Source organism: Oncorhynchus tshawytscha, linkage group LG20, assembly GCF_018296145.1.
Source record: "Oncorhynchus tshawytscha isolate Ot180627B linkage group LG20, Otsh_v2.0, whole genome shotgun sequence".
NCBI classification, from domain to species: Eukaryota; Metazoa; Chordata; class Actinopteri; order Salmoniformes; family Salmonidae; genus Oncorhynchus; species Oncorhynchus tshawytscha.
Genome location: NC_056448.1, coordinates 50,363,672 through 50,380,689, shown reverse-complemented (window position 1 = coordinate 50,380,689; position 17,018 = coordinate 50,363,672). Strand labels below are relative to the sequence as shown.

The following is a 17,018-nucleotide window of genomic DNA, read 5'->3' as shown; positions in this document are numbered from 1 at the left end:
CCCACAACAACAGCTCTCCAGGCGCCCAGCCCGCAGCACCTCTCCCAAACCTCTGTGTGTCTCTTTCAGAGGGGTTGGTTAAAAGCAGAAGCCACATTTCCGTTGGACCTTATGTCTAACTGACCAATAAAGTGATCTTCATGTCTTAATCCTAACTATGTTTGTGTCTGAAATGGCACCCTATTCCCTTCAAAGTTCACTTATTCTGACCATATTGGGAATAGGGTGCCATTTGAGACTACAGAAGTAGGAGTGTAATACCCAGCAGCTGCTGCTGTCCATCTCCTCACAGGGTAAATAACAGACCCATCTAACGTTCAACGCAGCGTAGCGCTGTCAGCTAGCAGACAGACACTGAACAACAGACCAGACCTATCTAACTCACGCAGCGTAGTCAGCTAGCAGGCAGACACTGAACAACAGACCAGACCTATCTAACGCACACAGCGCAGTCAGCTAGCAGACAGACACATTAGGACTGAACAACAGACCAGACCCATCTAACTAATGCCGCGTAGCGCTGTCAGCTAGCATGGCAGGGACAGATACTAAGCCTGATAATACCAGACAGTCAGGGGATACTACGACCTGAACAACAGACACACTTCTTCTCAGGAGAAACTACAGCCTGAACAACAGACAGGCACATTAGGACTTCTTCTAAACCACACATGGGACTGTAAATACTTGATCCGGTCCAGACGAAACAGAACTGAATCAGAATGAAGCTCATCAAGCACATTCCACTGCTACAGATCCTGTTCCTTTCACAGATTGTGGCGAGTGTCGGACTGCAGAGAGGTTTGTACCTATAAACTGGCCTGCAATGCCATGTAACGCTGTAATGCGGTATGCCTCAGTATCTGAAACTAATCAGCACTGTCTGGTTGTTGTCAGGGATATCGACAGACAGACAGACAGGACAGACAGGACAGACAGGACAGACCGACAGACAAGACAGACAAGACAGACAGACAGGGGCTAATTACTGTGAATAGTGGAGGAGATGGACTCAGTTAATTGGGGAATGAATTTATGGATTAAGTTATAACATCTCTGTCAGATGTTGAGTCTGTCAGACATACAGGAAATTAATAATAGTACAGATAGACATTGGCAGAAGAACTGTGTGACTAATATTTTGGAGATTAACATTTACTCATATAGCACATTGACAAACATCTTTTGTATCTTAATTCAGTGCTTTATCTTGACACATTTTCTCAGTCCTTCTGTTATTGTGCTTCAAAGTAACCCCGTGTACCCTTCCTCTGAACAGTTGATATATGTCATAGCTACCTCATCATAGCTACCTCATCATAGCTACCTCATCATAGCTACCTCATCATAGCTACCTCATCATAGCTACCTCATCATAGCTACCTCATCATAGCTACCTCATCATAGCTACCTCATCATAGCTACATCATAGCTACCATAGCTACCTTATCATAGCCACCTCATCATAGCTACCTTGTATTTGTGGTAACAGTATTCTATGAATATCTGAGCGAAGTTGATAAACGGTTCACCTATACGGATGATAATACCCTCAAATTAAAGCTGATAGGCCTCCCGAGTGGCGTAGTGGTCCAAGGCACTGCATCGCAGTGCTAGCTGTGCCACTAGAGATTCTGGGTTCGAGTCCAGGCTCTCTCGCAGCCGGCCGCAACCGGGAGACCCGTGGGGTGGCGCACAATTGGCCCAGCATCGTCCAGGGTAGGGAAGGGTTTGGCCGGCAGGAATGTCCTAGTCCCATCACGAACTAGCGACTCCTGTGGCGGGCCCGGGCGTAGTGCACGCTTAACGCTGTCGCCAGGTGTAAGGTGTTTCCTCCGACACATTGGTGCGGCTGGCTTCCGGGTTAGCGGGCACTGTGTCAAGAAGCAGTGCGACTTGGCTGGGTCATGTTTCAGAGGACGCACGGCTCTTGAGCTTCACCTCTCCCAAGTCCATACGGGAGTTGCAGCTTAGGGACAAGACTGTAACTACCAATTGGCTCCCACAAAATTATCTTTGCCAAAATCCTGAAGCATCCCTTTAACCTTACATTTATTTTGATATTTAATAATTTAGCACACGCTCTTATTCAGAGCCACTTCCAGTTAGTGCATTAATCTTAAAACAGCTAGGTGCGACAACTATATATCACAGTCATAGTAAATACACTTTTCCTCAATAAAGTAGCTTTCTACAAGGTTAGAGCTAATGTGTGGGGAGATGTTATGTGGTAGGATAGTCTAGTTTGTTCTCCCGCCAATAGAACGGAGGGTAGGGGTGGGTTATTAACTCGCTCGTTGGCCTGTCCTGCGCCGTCTCTTCCTCTTTCTACCCCGGGGCTTAGGGACTGTTCCGGAATGAGCAGTGCATCCACAGATGCTGACTCGTTGGAATAGAAATCTTCAACCAAATAGAGGTTAGTGATCACTGTTCTGATATCCAGAAAATATTTTCAGTCATAGGAAATGATGGTGGAAATGTAACCTACAAAAAAGTTCTGAGAAATATTTAAAAAATATATAATTGGGTCAGGAACCCATAAAATGCAGCCAACCATCTCTGCAGTGTCATCTACTGTACGTATAGTGGCTGATCACTAAGATAAGATAGTGTAGAGGCTGTAGTCACTGTAGTAGCTGGTCACTAAGATAGTGTAGAGGCTGTAGTCACTGTAGTAGCTGGTCACTAAGAGTGTAGAGGCTGTAGTCACTGTAGTAGCTGGTCACTAAGATAAGATAGTTCAGAGACTATAGTTACTGGTCACTAAGATAAAATAAGATAGTGTAGAGGCTGTAGTTACTGTAGTGGCTGGTCACTAAGATAAGATAAGTGTAGAGGCTGTAGTTACTGTAGTAACTGGTCACTAAGGTGGGATAGTGTAGAGGCTGTAGTCACTGTAGTAGCTGGTGTCTAGGAGTTGAGAGAGCTGAGAGAATCTTGGCATCTGCAGGAACAGGTGACATATCCGCTGAAACACCCAGCGGAAGCTGCCTGGTTGGGTTTCACAGTCAGAGGGCCACTACACAGTAACCACTGACGCCAGCACAGGCACACACACGCATGCAAGCACACACACACCGGCCAATGTGCTTGAATGCCAACTCAATGTACATATAGCCAGGCTATCAGATCTGTGTTCCCTGGAGACTCATGGTACATACAGCCAGGCTATCAGTTCTGTGTTCCCTGGAGACTAATGGTACATACAGCCAGGTTATTAGTTCTGTGTTCCCTGGAGACTCATGGTACATACAGCCAGGCTATCAGTTCTGTGTTCCCTGGAGACTCATGGTACATACAGCCAGGCTATCAGATCTTTGATCCCTGGAGATTTATGGTACATACAGCCAGGCTAGCGTACTGATGTAGAGCTGATGTAGCAGTATGTAGCATGTTGTACAGTACTGATGTAGAGCTGATGTAGCTGTAGCAGTATGTAGCATGTCGTACAGTGCTGATGTAGAGCTGATGTAGTTGTAGCATGTTGTACAGTACTGATGTAGAGCTGATGTAGCAGTATGTAGCATGTCGTACAGTGCTGATGTAGAGCTGATGTAGTTGTAGCATGTTGTACAGTACTGATGTAGAGCTGATGTAGCAGTATGTAGCATGTCGTACAGTGCTGATGTAGAGCTGATGTAGTTGTAGCATGTTGTACAGTACTGATGTAGAGCTGATGTAGCTGTAGCATGTTGAACAGTACTGATGTAGCTGTACCAGTAGCTGTAGCATGTTGTACAGTACTGATGTAGCTGTACCAGTATGTAGCATGTTGTACAGTACTGATGTAGCAGTATGTAGCATGTTGTACAGTACTGATGTAGCTGTAGCATGTTGTACAGTACTGATGTAGAGCTAATTTAGCTGTAGCAGTATGTAGTATGTTGTACAGTGCTGATGTAGCTGTAGCAGTATGTAGCATGTTGTACAGTACTGATGTAGAGCTGATGTAGTTGTAGCATGTTGTACAGTACTAATGTAGAGCTGCTGTAGCAGTATGTAGCATGTTGTACAGTGCTGATGTTGAGCTGATATAGTTGTAGCATGTTGTACAGTACTAATGTAGAGCTGATGTAGCTGTAGTATGTAGCAGAGCTGATGTAGAGCTGATGTAGCTGTAGCAGTATGTAGCATGTTGTACAGTACTGATGTAGAGCTGATGTAGTTGTAGCATGTTGTACAGTACTGATGTAGAGCTGATGTAGCTGTATGTAGCATGTTGTACAGTGCTGATGTTGAGCTGATATAGTTGTAGCATGTTGTACAGTACTGATGTAGAGCTGATGTAGCAGTATGTAGCATATTGAACAGTACTGATGTAGAGCTGCTTACTTGTTAATGGCGGTGTAATGCGCCGGATGATGTCAAGCCATAGCTCTCTGATTCATAGCAGCTGGTGGGTCCTTTGTTCGGGCTCTGTTGGCAGTCACATTGTTCCATTGGGTCATTGGGTCATTCTCTCTCTCTCTCTCTCTCTCTATGTGGCAATTTCATCATGTAAAAACTAGTGTCATTTTCCAGCCCTAACGCCAGGTTTGGCAACGTATCTGTCTTAACATCAGCTCCCTTGTGCTGAGGTGGGAGGGGTGGCAATATTTGAGGTGTGTCTTTAAAAACAAGTGCAAAAGTGTCCATTTCATGCAGAGATAACGGGGAGTATCACATCACTTTGTTTAGCAGATGTTAATGGTCACATGGTTAGCAGATGTTAATGGTCACATGGTTAGCAGATGTTAATGCGAGTGTAACGAAATGCTTGTGCTTCTAGTTCCGACCGTGCAGTAATATCTAACAACTAATTTAACAATTTCACAACAACTACCTTGTACACACAAGTGTAAAGGAATGAATAAGAATATGTACATATAAATATATGGATGAGCGATGGCCGAACGGCATAGGCAAGATGCAGTAGATGGTATAGAGTGCAATATATAAAAAGCCTCAATATCAGTCCTTCACAGCGTAGTGTGTTACCAATTGTCTTCTTGGTGACTATGGTCCCAGCTGCCTTGAGATCATTGACAAGATCCTCCTGTGTAGTTCTGGGCTGATTCTTCACCGTTCTCATGATCATTGCAACTCCACGAGGTGAGATCTTGCATGGGGCCCCAGGCCGAGGGAGATTGACAGTTCTTTTGTGTTTCTTCCGTTTGCGAAAAATCGCACCAACTGTTGTCACCTTCTCACCAAACTGCTTCGCGATGGTCTTGTAGCCCATTCCAGCCTTGTGTAGGTCTACACTCTTGTCCCTGACATCCTTGGAGACCTCTTTGGTCTTGGCCATGGTGGAGAGTTTGGAATCTGATTGATTGATTGCTTCTGTGGACAGGTGTCTTTTATACAGGTAACAAACTGAGATTAGGGGCACTCCCTTTAAGAGTGTGCTCCTAATCTCAGCTCGTTACCTGTATAAAAGACACCTGGGAGCCAGAAATCTTTCTGATTGAAAGGGGGTCAAATACTTATTTCCCTCATTAAAATGCAAATAAATGTATAACAATTTTCACATGTGTTGTTCTGGATTTTTGTTGTTGTTATTCTGTCTCTCACTGTTCAAATAAACCTACCATTAAAATTATAGTCTGACCATTTCTTTGTCAGTGGGCAAACGTACAAAATCAGAAGTGGATCAAATACTTTTTTCCCTCAAAATGAGATAAGTAATGTAGGGTATGTAAACAGTATATAAAGTGGCATTGTTTAAGTGACTAGTGATACATTTATTACATCCAAATGTTTATTATAAAAGTGGCCAGTGATTTGAGTCTGTATGTTGGCAGCAGCCACTCAATGTTAGTGATGGCTGTTTAACAGTCTGATGGCCTTGAGATAGAAGCTGTTTTTCAGTCTCTCGGTCCCTGCTTTGATGAACCTGTACTGACCTCACCTTCTGGATGATAGCATGGTGAACAGGCAGTGGCTCGGGTGGTTGTTGTTCTTGATGATCTTTTCGCCTTCCTGTGACATCGGATGGTGTGGGTGTCCTGGAGGGCAGGTAGTTTGCCCCCGGTGATGCGTTGTGCAGACCTCACTACCGTCTAGAGAGCCTTATGGTTGTGGGAGGAGCAGTTGCCATACCAGGCGGTGATACAGCCCGACAGGATGCTCTCGATTGTGCATCTGTAAAAGTTTGTGAGTGTTTTTGGTGACAAGCTAAATTTCTTCAGCCTCCTGAGGTTGTATAGACGCTGTTGCACCTTCTTCACCACTCTGTCTGTGTGGGTGGACCATTTCAGTTTGTCCGTGATGTGTACGCCGAGGAACTAAAACTTTCCACCTTCTCCACTACTGTCCCGTCAATGTGGATAGGGGGGTGCTCCCTCTGCTGTGTCCTGAAGTCAACGATCAGCTCCTTTGTTTTGTTGACGTTGAGTGTGAGGTTATTTTCCTGACACCACACTCTGAGGGCCTTCACCTCCTCCCTGTAGGCCATCTCGTGGTGTCGTCTGCAAACTTGATGATTGAGTTGGAGGCGTGCATGGCCACGCATTCATGGGTGAACTGGGAATGCAGGAGAGGGCTGAGATCACACCCTTGTGGGGCTCCAGTGTTAAGGATCAGCGGGGTGAAGATGTTGTATCCTACCCTCACCACCTGGGGCGGCCCGTCAGCAAGTCCAGGACCCTGATGCACAGGGTGGGGTCGAGACCCAGGGTCTTGAGCTTAATGACGAGTTTGGAGGGTACTGTGGTGTTAAATGCTGAGCTGTAAACGTTGAACAGTATTCTTACATAGGTATTCCTCTTGTCCAGATGGGTTACGGCAGGGTGCAGTGTGGTTGCGATTGTGTCATCTGTGGACCTAATTGAGGGTAAGCAAATTGGAGTGGGTCTAGGGTGTCAGGTAGGGTGGAGGTGATATGATCCTTGACTAGTCTCTCAAAGCACTTCATGATGACGGAAGTGAGTGTTACGGGGCGATAGTCATTTAACTCAGTTACCTTAGCTTTCTTGGGAACAGGAACAATGGTGGCCCTCTTGAAGCATGTGGGAACAGCAGACTGGGATAGGGACTGATTGACTATGTCTGTAAACTCACCAGCCAGCTGGTCTGCGCATGCTCTGAGGACGCGGCTAGGGATGCCAGCCTTGCGAGGGTTAACACGTTTAAATGTGTTACTCATGTTGGCTGTGGTGAAGGAGAGCCCGCAGGTTTTGGTAGCGGGCCGTGTCAGTGGCACTTTATTGTCCTCAATCGAGCAAAGAAGTTGGTTAGTTTGTCTGGGAGCAAGACATCGGTGTCCGCAACGGGGCTGGTTTTATTTTTGTAGTCCGTGATTGACTGTAGACCCTGCCACATACGTCTTGTGTCTGAGCCGTTGAAATGCGACTCTACTTTGCCTCTATACTGACGCTTAGCTTGTTTGATTGCCTTTCGGAGGGAATAGCTACACTGTTTGTATTCGGTAGCCTACTATTTGTAGCCTAATCCATAAAAGGTGATTAAATGGTCTATTCATCAGAGTACCTTTAAATGATAATATCCTGCACATCCTAAAACATACACAAATATGCCTACCTGCACAATACATTTAGTTTGTTCAAGTATACATCCCCATCCTGCAATCCAGTTACCAAAGAAAGACACTTCCTCCAAAGGTATTTAAATGATTCAGTCCAATAATGCAGCACCAATGGTAGGTCTAGGCTATATTTTGCTTATTGAGAACCGTCTGTGTTGGCCAAATGTGAACCGTCTGTGTTGGCCAAATGGGAACCGTCTGTGTTGGCCAAATGGGAACCGTCTGTGTTGGCCGAATGGGAACCGTCTGTGTTGGCCGAATGGGAACCGTCTGTGTTGGCCAAATGGGAACCGTCTGTGTTGGCCAAATGGGATCCGTCTGTGTTGGCCAAATGGGAACCGTCTGTGTTGGCCAAATGGGAACCGTCTGTGTTGGCCCAATGGGAACCGTCTGTGTTGGCCAAATGGGAACCGTCTGTGTTGGCCAAATGGGAACCGTCTGTGTTGGCCAAATGGGAACCGTCTGTGTTGGCCAAATGGGAACCGTCTGTGTTGGCCAAATGGGAACCGTCTGTGTTGGCCAAATGGGAACCGTCTGTGTTGGCCAAATGGGAACCGTCTGTGTTGGCCCAATGTGAACCGTCTGTGTTGGCCGAATGTGAACCGTCTGTGTTGGCCGAATGTGAACCGTCTGTGTTGGCCAAATGTGAACCGTCTGTGTTGGCCAAATGTGAACCGTCTGTGTTGGCCAAATGGGAACCGTCTGTGTTGGCCAAATGGGAACCGTCTGTGTTGGCCAAATGGGAACCGTCTGTGTTGGCCAAATGGGAACCGTCTGTGTTGGCCAAATGGGAACCGTCTGTGTTGGCCAAATGGGAACCGTCTGTGTTGGCCCAATGGGAACCGTCTGTGTTGGCCAAATGGGAACCGTCTGTGTTGGCCAAATGGGAACCGTCTGTGTTGGCCAATGGGAACCGTCTGTGTTGGCCAAATGGGAACCGTCTGTGTTGGCCAAATGGGAACCGTCTATGTTGGCCAAATGGGAACCGTCTGTGTTGGCCAAATGGGAACCGTCTGTGTTGGCCCAATGTGAACCGTCTGTGTTGGCCGAATGTGAACCGTCTGTGTTGGCCGAATGTGAACCGTCTGTGTTGGCCAAATGGGAACCGTCTGTGTTGGCCAAATGGGAACCGTCTGTGTTGGCCAAATGTGAACCGTCTGTGTTGGCCAAATGGGAACCGTCTGTGTTGGCCAAATGGGAACCGTCTGTGTTGGCCAAATGGGAACCGTCTGTGTTAGCCAAATGGGAACCGTCTGTGTTGGTCAAATGGGAACCGTCTGTGTTGGCCGAATGTGAACCGTCTGTGTTGGCCAAATGGGAACCGTCTGTGTTGGTCAAATGGGAACCGTCTGTGTTGGCCAAATGGGAATGCGTCAATGCAAGGGTAACCGATGTGAAATGACAAGCTGGTTAGCAGCGTGAGCTAGTAACATTTCAATCGGTGACGTCACTCGCTCTGGTACTTTAAAGTAGTTGTGTCCCTTTCTCTGCCGCAGCTTTTGTGGAGCGAAAGGTAACAATGTTTCGTGGGTGACTGTTGTCGATGTGTTCAGAGGGTCTCTGGATCGAACCAAGGTTGAGGCAAGGAGAGGGACAGAAGCAACACTGTTACAAATGTTTGGGAAACATTTGGTTAGAACATCCAGCTGTGACTGTGGCTGTGTGGCTTCGTGGCATCATTGTACAGAGGAGATACACTGTATTCGGAAAGTATTCAGGCTACTTGACTTTTTACACATTTTGATGGTTACAGCCTTATTCTAAAATTGATTACACTGTTTTTCCCTCATCAATCTACACACAACACCCCATAATGACATCACAACACCCCATAATAACCACCGTAAAACTTTTGTATACATTTTTGCTAATATACTAAAAACAGAAAATGAAAAATCACATTTAAATAAGTGTTTACTCAGTAGTTTGTTGAAGCACCTTTGGCAGCGATTACAGCCTCAAGTCTTCTAGGGTATGACGCTACAAGCTTGGCACACCTGTATTTGGGGAGTTCCTCCCATTCTTCTATGCAAAATCTCTCAAGCTCTGTCAGGTTGGATGGGGAGTGTTGCTGCACAGCTATGTTCAGGTCTCTCCAGAGATGTTTGATCGGGATCAAGTCTGGGCTCTTGCTGGGCCATTCAGAGACTTGTCCCGAAGCTCCTCCTTCGTTGTCTTGGCTTTGTACTTAGGTTCTTTGTCCTGTTGGAAGGTGAACCTTCGCCCCAATCTGCGGTCTTGAGCGCTCTGGAGCAGGTTTTCATCAAGGATCTTGCTTTGCTTCGTTCATCTTTCCCTCGATCCTGATTAGTCTCCCAGTCCCTGCCTCTGAAAAACATCCCCACAGCATGATGCTACCACCATGCTTCACCATGGGGATGGTGCGATGTTTCCTCCAGACATGACGCTTGGCATTCAGGCCAACAAGTTCAATATTTGTTTCATCAGACCAGAGGACCTTGTTTCTCATACATAGGGCGAGAGTCTTTAGGTGCCTTTTTAATTTCACCTTTATTTAACCAGGTAGTCCAGTTGAGAACAAGTTCTCATTTACAACTGCGACCTGGCCAAGATCAAACAAAGCACTGCGAGAAAAACAAGAACACAGAGTTACACAGAAACAAACATACATAACACAATAGCAAACTCTGTGTACAGTGTGTGCAAATGTAGAAGAGTAGGGAGGTAAGGCAATAAATAGGCAATAGAGGTGAAATAATTACAATTTATCATTAACACTGGAGTGATGATGTGCAGATGATGTGCAAGTAGAGATACTGGGGTGCAAAAAACCAATAGGATAAACAAAAATATGGGGATGACGTAGTTGTGTGTGCTATTTACAGATGGGCTGTGTACAGGTACAGTGATCGGTAAGCTCTGATAGCTGATGCTTAGTTAGAGAGGGAAATATAAGTGTCAAACTTCAGTGATTTTTGCAATTCGTTCCAGTCATTGGCAGCAGAGATCTGGAAGGAAAGGCGGCCAAAGGAGGTGTTGGCTTTGGGGATGAACAGTGAAGTATACCTGCTGGAGCGCATGCTACGGGTGGGTGCTGCTATGGTGACCAGTGAGCTGAGATAAGGCGGGGCTTTCCCTAGCAAAGACTGATAGATGATCTGGAGCCAATGGGTTTGGCGACGAATATGTAGTGAGGGCCAGCCAACGAGAGCATACAGGTCGCAGTGGTGGGTAGTGTATGGGGCTTTGGTGACAAAACGGATGGCATTGTGATAGACTACATCCAGTTTGCTGAGTAGAGTGTTGGAGGCTATTTTGTAAATGACATCACTAAGTCAAGGATCGGTAGGATAGTCAGTTTTACGAGGGTATGTTTGGCAGCATGAGTGAAGGATGCTTTGTTTCCAAATAGGAAGCCGATTCTAGATTTAATTTTCGATTGGAGATGCTTAATGTGAATCTGGAAGGTGAGTTTACAGTCTAACCAGACACCTAGGTATTTGTAGTTGTCCACATTCTTCTAAGTCAGAACCGTCCAGTGTAGTGATGCTAGTCGGCGGGCGGGTGCAGGCAACAATTGGTTGAAGAGCATGAATTTAGTTTTACTTGCATTTAAAAGCAGTTGGAGGCCACGGAAGGCCTCCAACTGTATGGCATGTATGGCATTGAAGCTAGTTTAGAGGTTAGTTAACACAGTGTGCAAAGAAGGGCCAGATGTAAGCAGAATGCGTAGAGGGTGATCAGAGACTCACCAGCAGCAAGAGCGAAATCATTGATCTATACAGAGAAAAGAGTCAGCCCGAGAATTGAATTCTGAGGCACCCCCATAAAGACTGCCAGAGGTCCGGACAACAGGCCCTCCTATTTGACACACTGAATTGTATCTGAGAAGTAGTTGGTGAACCAGGTGAGACAATAATTTGAGAAACCAAGGCTGTTGAGTCTGCCGATAAGAATGTGGGGATTGACAGAGTCGAAAGCCTTGGCCAGGTCGAAGAAGACGGCTGCACAGTACTGTCTTTTATCCATTTTGTTGATCCCTGCCTACAGACAGAAACTAAAACAAGAGGCTCCCACGCTGAGGTCTGTCCAACGCTGGTCCGACCAAGCTGACTCCACACTCCAAGACTGCTTCCATCACGTGGACTGGGAGATGTTTCGTATTGCGTCAGATAACAACATTGACGAATACGCTGATTCGGTGTGCGAGTTCATTAGAACGTGCGTTGAAGATGTCGTTCCCATAGCAACGATTAAAACATTCCCTAACCAGAAACCGTGGATTGATGGCAGCATTCGTGTGAAACTGAAAGCGCGAACCACTGCTTTTAATCAGGGCAAGGTGTCTGGTAACATGACTGAATACAAACAGTGCAGCTATTCCCTCCGCAAGGCTATTAAACAAGCTAAGCGTCAGTACAGAGACAAAGTAGAATCTCAATTCAACGGCTCAGACACAAGAGGCATGTGGCAGGGTCTACAGTCAATCACGGACTACAGGAAGAAATCCAGCCCAGTCACGGACCAGGATGTCTTGCTCCCAGGCAGCCTAATTAACTTTTTGCCCGCTTTGAGGACAATACAGTGCCACTGACACGGCCTGCAATGAAAACATGCGGTCTCTCCTTCACTGCAGCTGAGGTGAGTAAGACATTTAAACGTGTTAACCCTCGCAAGGCTGCAGGCCCAGACGGCATCCCGGGTGGGGACAGGGCGGGGTCGAGACGGTCTCGACCCCGCCCTGTGCAACTGGGTACTGGACTTCCTGACGGGCCGCCCCAGGTGGTGAGGGTAGGCAACAACATCTCCTCCCGCTGATCCTCAACACTTGGGCCCCACAAGGGTGCGTTCTGAGCCCTCTCCTGTACTCCCTGTTCACCCACGACTGCGTGGCCACGCACGCCTCCAACTCAATCATCAAGTTTGCGGACGACACAACAGTGGTAGGCTTGATTACCAACAACAACGAGACGGCCTACAGGGAGGAGGTGAGGGCCCTCGGAGTGTGGTGTCAGGAAAATAACCTCACACTCAACGTCAACAAAACTAAGGAGATGATTGTGGACTTCAGGAAACAGCAGAGGGAACACCCCCTATCCACATCGATGGAACAGTAGTGGAGAGGGTAGCAAGTTTTGAGTTCCTCGGCATACACATCACAGACAAACTGAATTGGTCCACTCACACAGACAGCATCGTGAAGAAGGCGCAGCAGCGCCTCTTCAACCTCAGGAGGCTGAAGAAATTTGGCTTGTCACCAAAAGCACTCACAAACTTCTACAGATGCACAATCGAGAGCATCCTGGCGGGCTGTATCACCGCCTGGTACGGCAACTGCTCCGCCCTCAACCGTAAGGCTCTCCAGAGGGTAGTGAGGTCTGCACAACGCATCACCGGGGGCAAACTACCTGCCCTCCAGGACACCTACACCACCCGATGTTACAGGAAGGCCATAAAGATCATCAAGGACATCAACCACCCGAGCCACTGCCTGTTCACCCCGCTATCATCCAGAAGGCGAGGTCAGTACAGGTGCATCAAAGCTGGGACCGAGAGACTGAAAAGCAGCTTCTATCTCAAGGCCATCAGACTGTTAAACAGCCACCACTAACATTGAGTGGCTGCTGCCAACACACTGACACTGACACTGACTCAACTCCAGCCACTTTAATAATAGGAATTGATGGGAAATGATGTAAATATATCACTAGCCACTTTAAACAATGCTAACCTTATATAATGTTTACATACCCTACATTATTCATCTCATATGCATACGTATATACTGTACTCTATATCATCGACTGCATCCTTATGTAATACATGTATCACTAGCCACTTTAACTATGCCACTTTGTTTACATACTCATCTCATATGTATATACTGTACTCGATAACAGCTACTGTATCTTGCCTATGCTGCTCTGTACCATCACTCATTCATATATCCTTATGTACATATTCTTTATCCCCTTACACTGTGTATAAGACAGTAGTTTTGGAATTGTTAGTTAGATTACTTGTTGGTTATTACTGCATTGTCGGAACTAGAAGCACAAGCATTTCGCTACACTCACATTAACATCTGCTAACCATGTGTATGTGACAAATAAAATTTGATTTGATTTGATATCAATGGCGGTTATGATATCGTTTAGGACCTTGAGCATGGCTGAGGTGCACCCATGACCAGCTCGGAAAAAACAGATTGCATAGTGGAGAAGGTACGGTGGGATTCGAAATGGTCGGTGATCTGTTTGTTAACTTGGCTTTCGAAGATTTTAGAAAGGCAGGGTAGGATAGATATACAGTAGGTCTGTAACAGTTTGGGTCTAGAGTGTCTCCCCCCTTTGAAGAGGGGGATGACTGCAGCAGCTTTCCAATCTTTGGGGATCTCAGACTATATGAAACAGAGGTTGAACAGGCTAGTAATAGGGGTTGCAACAATTTCGGCAGATCATTTTAGAAAGAGAGGGTCCAGATTGTCAATCCCAGCTGAGTTGCTGCAGGGGGTGTAGAGCTGTTGTTTGGGTAGCCAGGTGGAAAGCATGGCCATACAGAGGGTACAGAGGAGATGGTGGAGAGAGTAGGGTACAGAGGAGATATCTAGCGACCATCATTGCAGTCATTGTAGGCTCTTCTGCCCAAGACTCCTAAACAGTCCAAGTGATATACAAATGAAATGGAATTGAACCACTCTGATGGAGACAGAGTAATGTCATGTCATGTAATGTCACCTTATGTCATGTGTTCCGTCCCCAGCTCCTCGCATCACAACCCTGCTGGAGACCTTGACATCCTCTTGGATCACAACGCCACGTTCATCTGTGAAGTTGACTCCCGACCATCAGCTGATGTCACGTGGACACGGAACAACCACCCAATCCCGTGAGAGCATTTAACAAAATTGGAAACATTAGACAACCTTGTCTGGTACATTTGAGTAATTTAAACAGACTTTAAATTGGATGATCGGTCATTACAGAGGCTTTTGGTGAGTTTTATGAAGTTTAATTCATTCAGGTCACAGCTTTATGTGTCTGTTTTATCCAAATACTATGACTATGATTAATGTATATTCTTTCCCTAATGGTCTCCAGATGCTATGATTCTGTTTCCTGTTTCATCCAGATACTAGGATTCTGTTTCCTGTTTCATCCAGATACTATGATTCTGTTTCCTGTTTCATTCAGATACTATGATTCTATTTCCTGTTTCATCCAGATACTATGAATCCCGCTACACGATCAGGGAGAATGGCCAGATGCTATTGATCCCCAACGTCAAAGAGTCGGATAACGGGGAGTACTGCTGTGTTGCTAACAACGGCATCGGAGAGCCGGCCAAGAGCTGCGGAGCCCTGCAGCTTAAAATGAGTATGGGAAAGGGGAAAGGGGGATACCTAGTCAGTTGTACAGGAAAAGGGGATACCTAGTCAGTTGTACAGGGAAAGGGGAAAGGGGGATATCTAGTCAGTTGGAAAGGGGAAAGGGGAAAGGGGGATACCTAGTCAGTTGTACAGGGAAAGGGGAAAGGGGGATAACTAGTCAGTTGTAAAGAGAAAGGGGGATATCTAGTCAGTTGGAAAGGGGGATATCTAGTCAGTTGTAAAGGGAAAGGGGGATATCTAGTCAGTTGGAAAGCGGGATATCTAGTCAGTTGTAAAGGGAAAGGGAAAGGGGGATATCTAGTCAGTTGTAAAGGGAAAGGGGAAAGGGGGATATCTAGTCAGTTGTAAAGGGAAAGGGGAAAGGGGGTATCTAGTCAGTTGTAAAGGGAAAGGGGAAAGGGGATATCTAGTCAGTTGTAAAGGGAAAGGGGGATACCTAGTCACTTGTAAAGCGGGATAACTAGTCAGTTGGAAAGGGGGATACCTAGTCAGTTGGAAAGGGAAAGGGGAAAGGGGGATATCTAGTCAGTTGTAAAGGGAAAGGGGAAAGGGGATATCTAGTTAGTTGTAAAGGGAAAGGGGGATATCTAGTCTGTTGTAAAGGAAAGGGGAAAGGGGAATATCTAGTCAGTTGTAAAGGGGAAAGGGGATATCTAGTCAGTTGTAAAGGGAAAGGGGAAAGGGGATACCGAGTCAGTTGTAAAGGGAAAGGGGAAAGGGATATCTAGTCAGTTGTAAAGAGAATGTGGATATCTAGTCAGTTGGAAAAGAAAGAAGTCAGTTGTAAAGAGAAAGGGGATATCTAGTCAGTTGGAAAGGGGATAAGTCAGTAAAGAAAGGGGGGATATCTAGTCAGTTATCTAGTCAGTTGTAAAGAGAAAGGGATATCTAGATATCTAGTCAGTTGGAAAGGGGGATATCTAGTCAGTTGTAAAGGAAAGGGGGATATCTAGATATCAGTTGGAAAGGGGATATCTAGTCAGTTGTAAAGGGGGAAAGTTGGGGAAAGGGGGATATCTAGTCAGTTGGAAAGGGGGAAAAGTTGGGGGATATCTAGTCAGTTGTAAAGGAAAGGGGAAAGGGGGATATCTAGTCAGTTGTAAAGGAAAGGGGAAAGGGGGATATCTAGTCAGTTGTAAAGGGAAAGGAAAGGGGATATCTAGTCAGTTGTAAAGGAAAGGAAAGGGAAAGGGAAAGGGGGATATCTAGTCACTTGTAAAGAAAGGGACAACTAGTCAGTTGGAAAGGGGGATATCTAGTCAGTTGGAAAGGGAAAGGAAAGGGGGATATCTAGTCAGTTGTAAAGAGAAAGGGGGGATATCTAGTCAGTTGTAAAGGGAAAGGGGGATATCTAGTCAGTTGTAAAGGAAAGGGGAAAGGGGATATCTAGTCAGTTGTAAAGGGAAAGGGGGGATATCTAGTCAGTTGTAAAGGAAAGGGGAAAGGGATATCTAGTCAGTTGTAAAGGGAAAGGGGAAAGTCAGTTGGAAAAGGAAAAGGGATCTAGTCAGTTGTAAAAGAGAAAGGAAAGGGGATATCTAGTCAGTTGTAAAGGGAAAGGGGAAGTCACTTGGGGATAATCTAGTCAGTTGGAAAGGGAAAGGGGATATCTAGGGAAAGGGGGATATCTAGTCAGTTGTAAAGGAAAGGGGAAGGGGGTTGAAAAGGAAAGGGGGATATCTAGTCAGTTGGGAAAGGGGATATCTAGTCAGTTGTAAAGGAAAGGGGAAAGGGGATATCTAGTCAGTTGGAAAGAGAAAGGGGATATCTAGTCAGTTGTAAACAGAAAGGGGGAAAGTCAGGGAAAGGGGATATCTAGTCAGTTATAAAGGAAAGGGAAAGGGGGATATCTAGTCAGTTGTAAAGGGAAAGGGGAAAGGGGATATCTAGTCAGTTGTAAAGGGAAAGGGGGATATCTAAAGTTGAAAGGAAAGTCAATTGGGAAGGGGAAAGGGGAACGGGAAAAGGGGGATAAAGGAAAGGATATCTAGTCAGTTGTAAAGGAAAGGGGAAAGGGGATATCTAGTCAGTTGTAAAGGAAAGAAAGGGGATATCTAGTCAGTTGTAAAGAAAGAAAGGGGATAAGTCAGGGAAAGGGGATATCTAGTCAGTTGTAAAGGGAAAGGGGAAAGGGGGATATCT

At 46.0% G+C, this 17,018-nt stretch overlaps 1 protein-coding gene across 1 annotated transcript in view; it reads left to right on the top strand.

Annotated features, from left to right (window-relative positions):
* The first annotated feature begins 329 nt into the window (after positions 1 to 329).
* LOC121840162 (muscle, skeletal receptor tyrosine-protein kinase-like) overlaps positions 330 to 17,018 on the top strand; it is a 41,766-nt gene continuing 25,077 nt past the window's right edge. The window contains 4 exon segments of the mRNA XM_042302032.1: positions 330 to 801; positions 14,249 to 14,284; positions 14,287 to 14,374; positions 14,711 to 14,862. Coding sequence (XP_042157966.1) covers positions 723 to 801; positions 14,249 to 14,284; positions 14,287 to 14,374; positions 14,711 to 14,862 — 355 coding nt within the window. The 5' untranslated portion in view covers positions 330 to 722.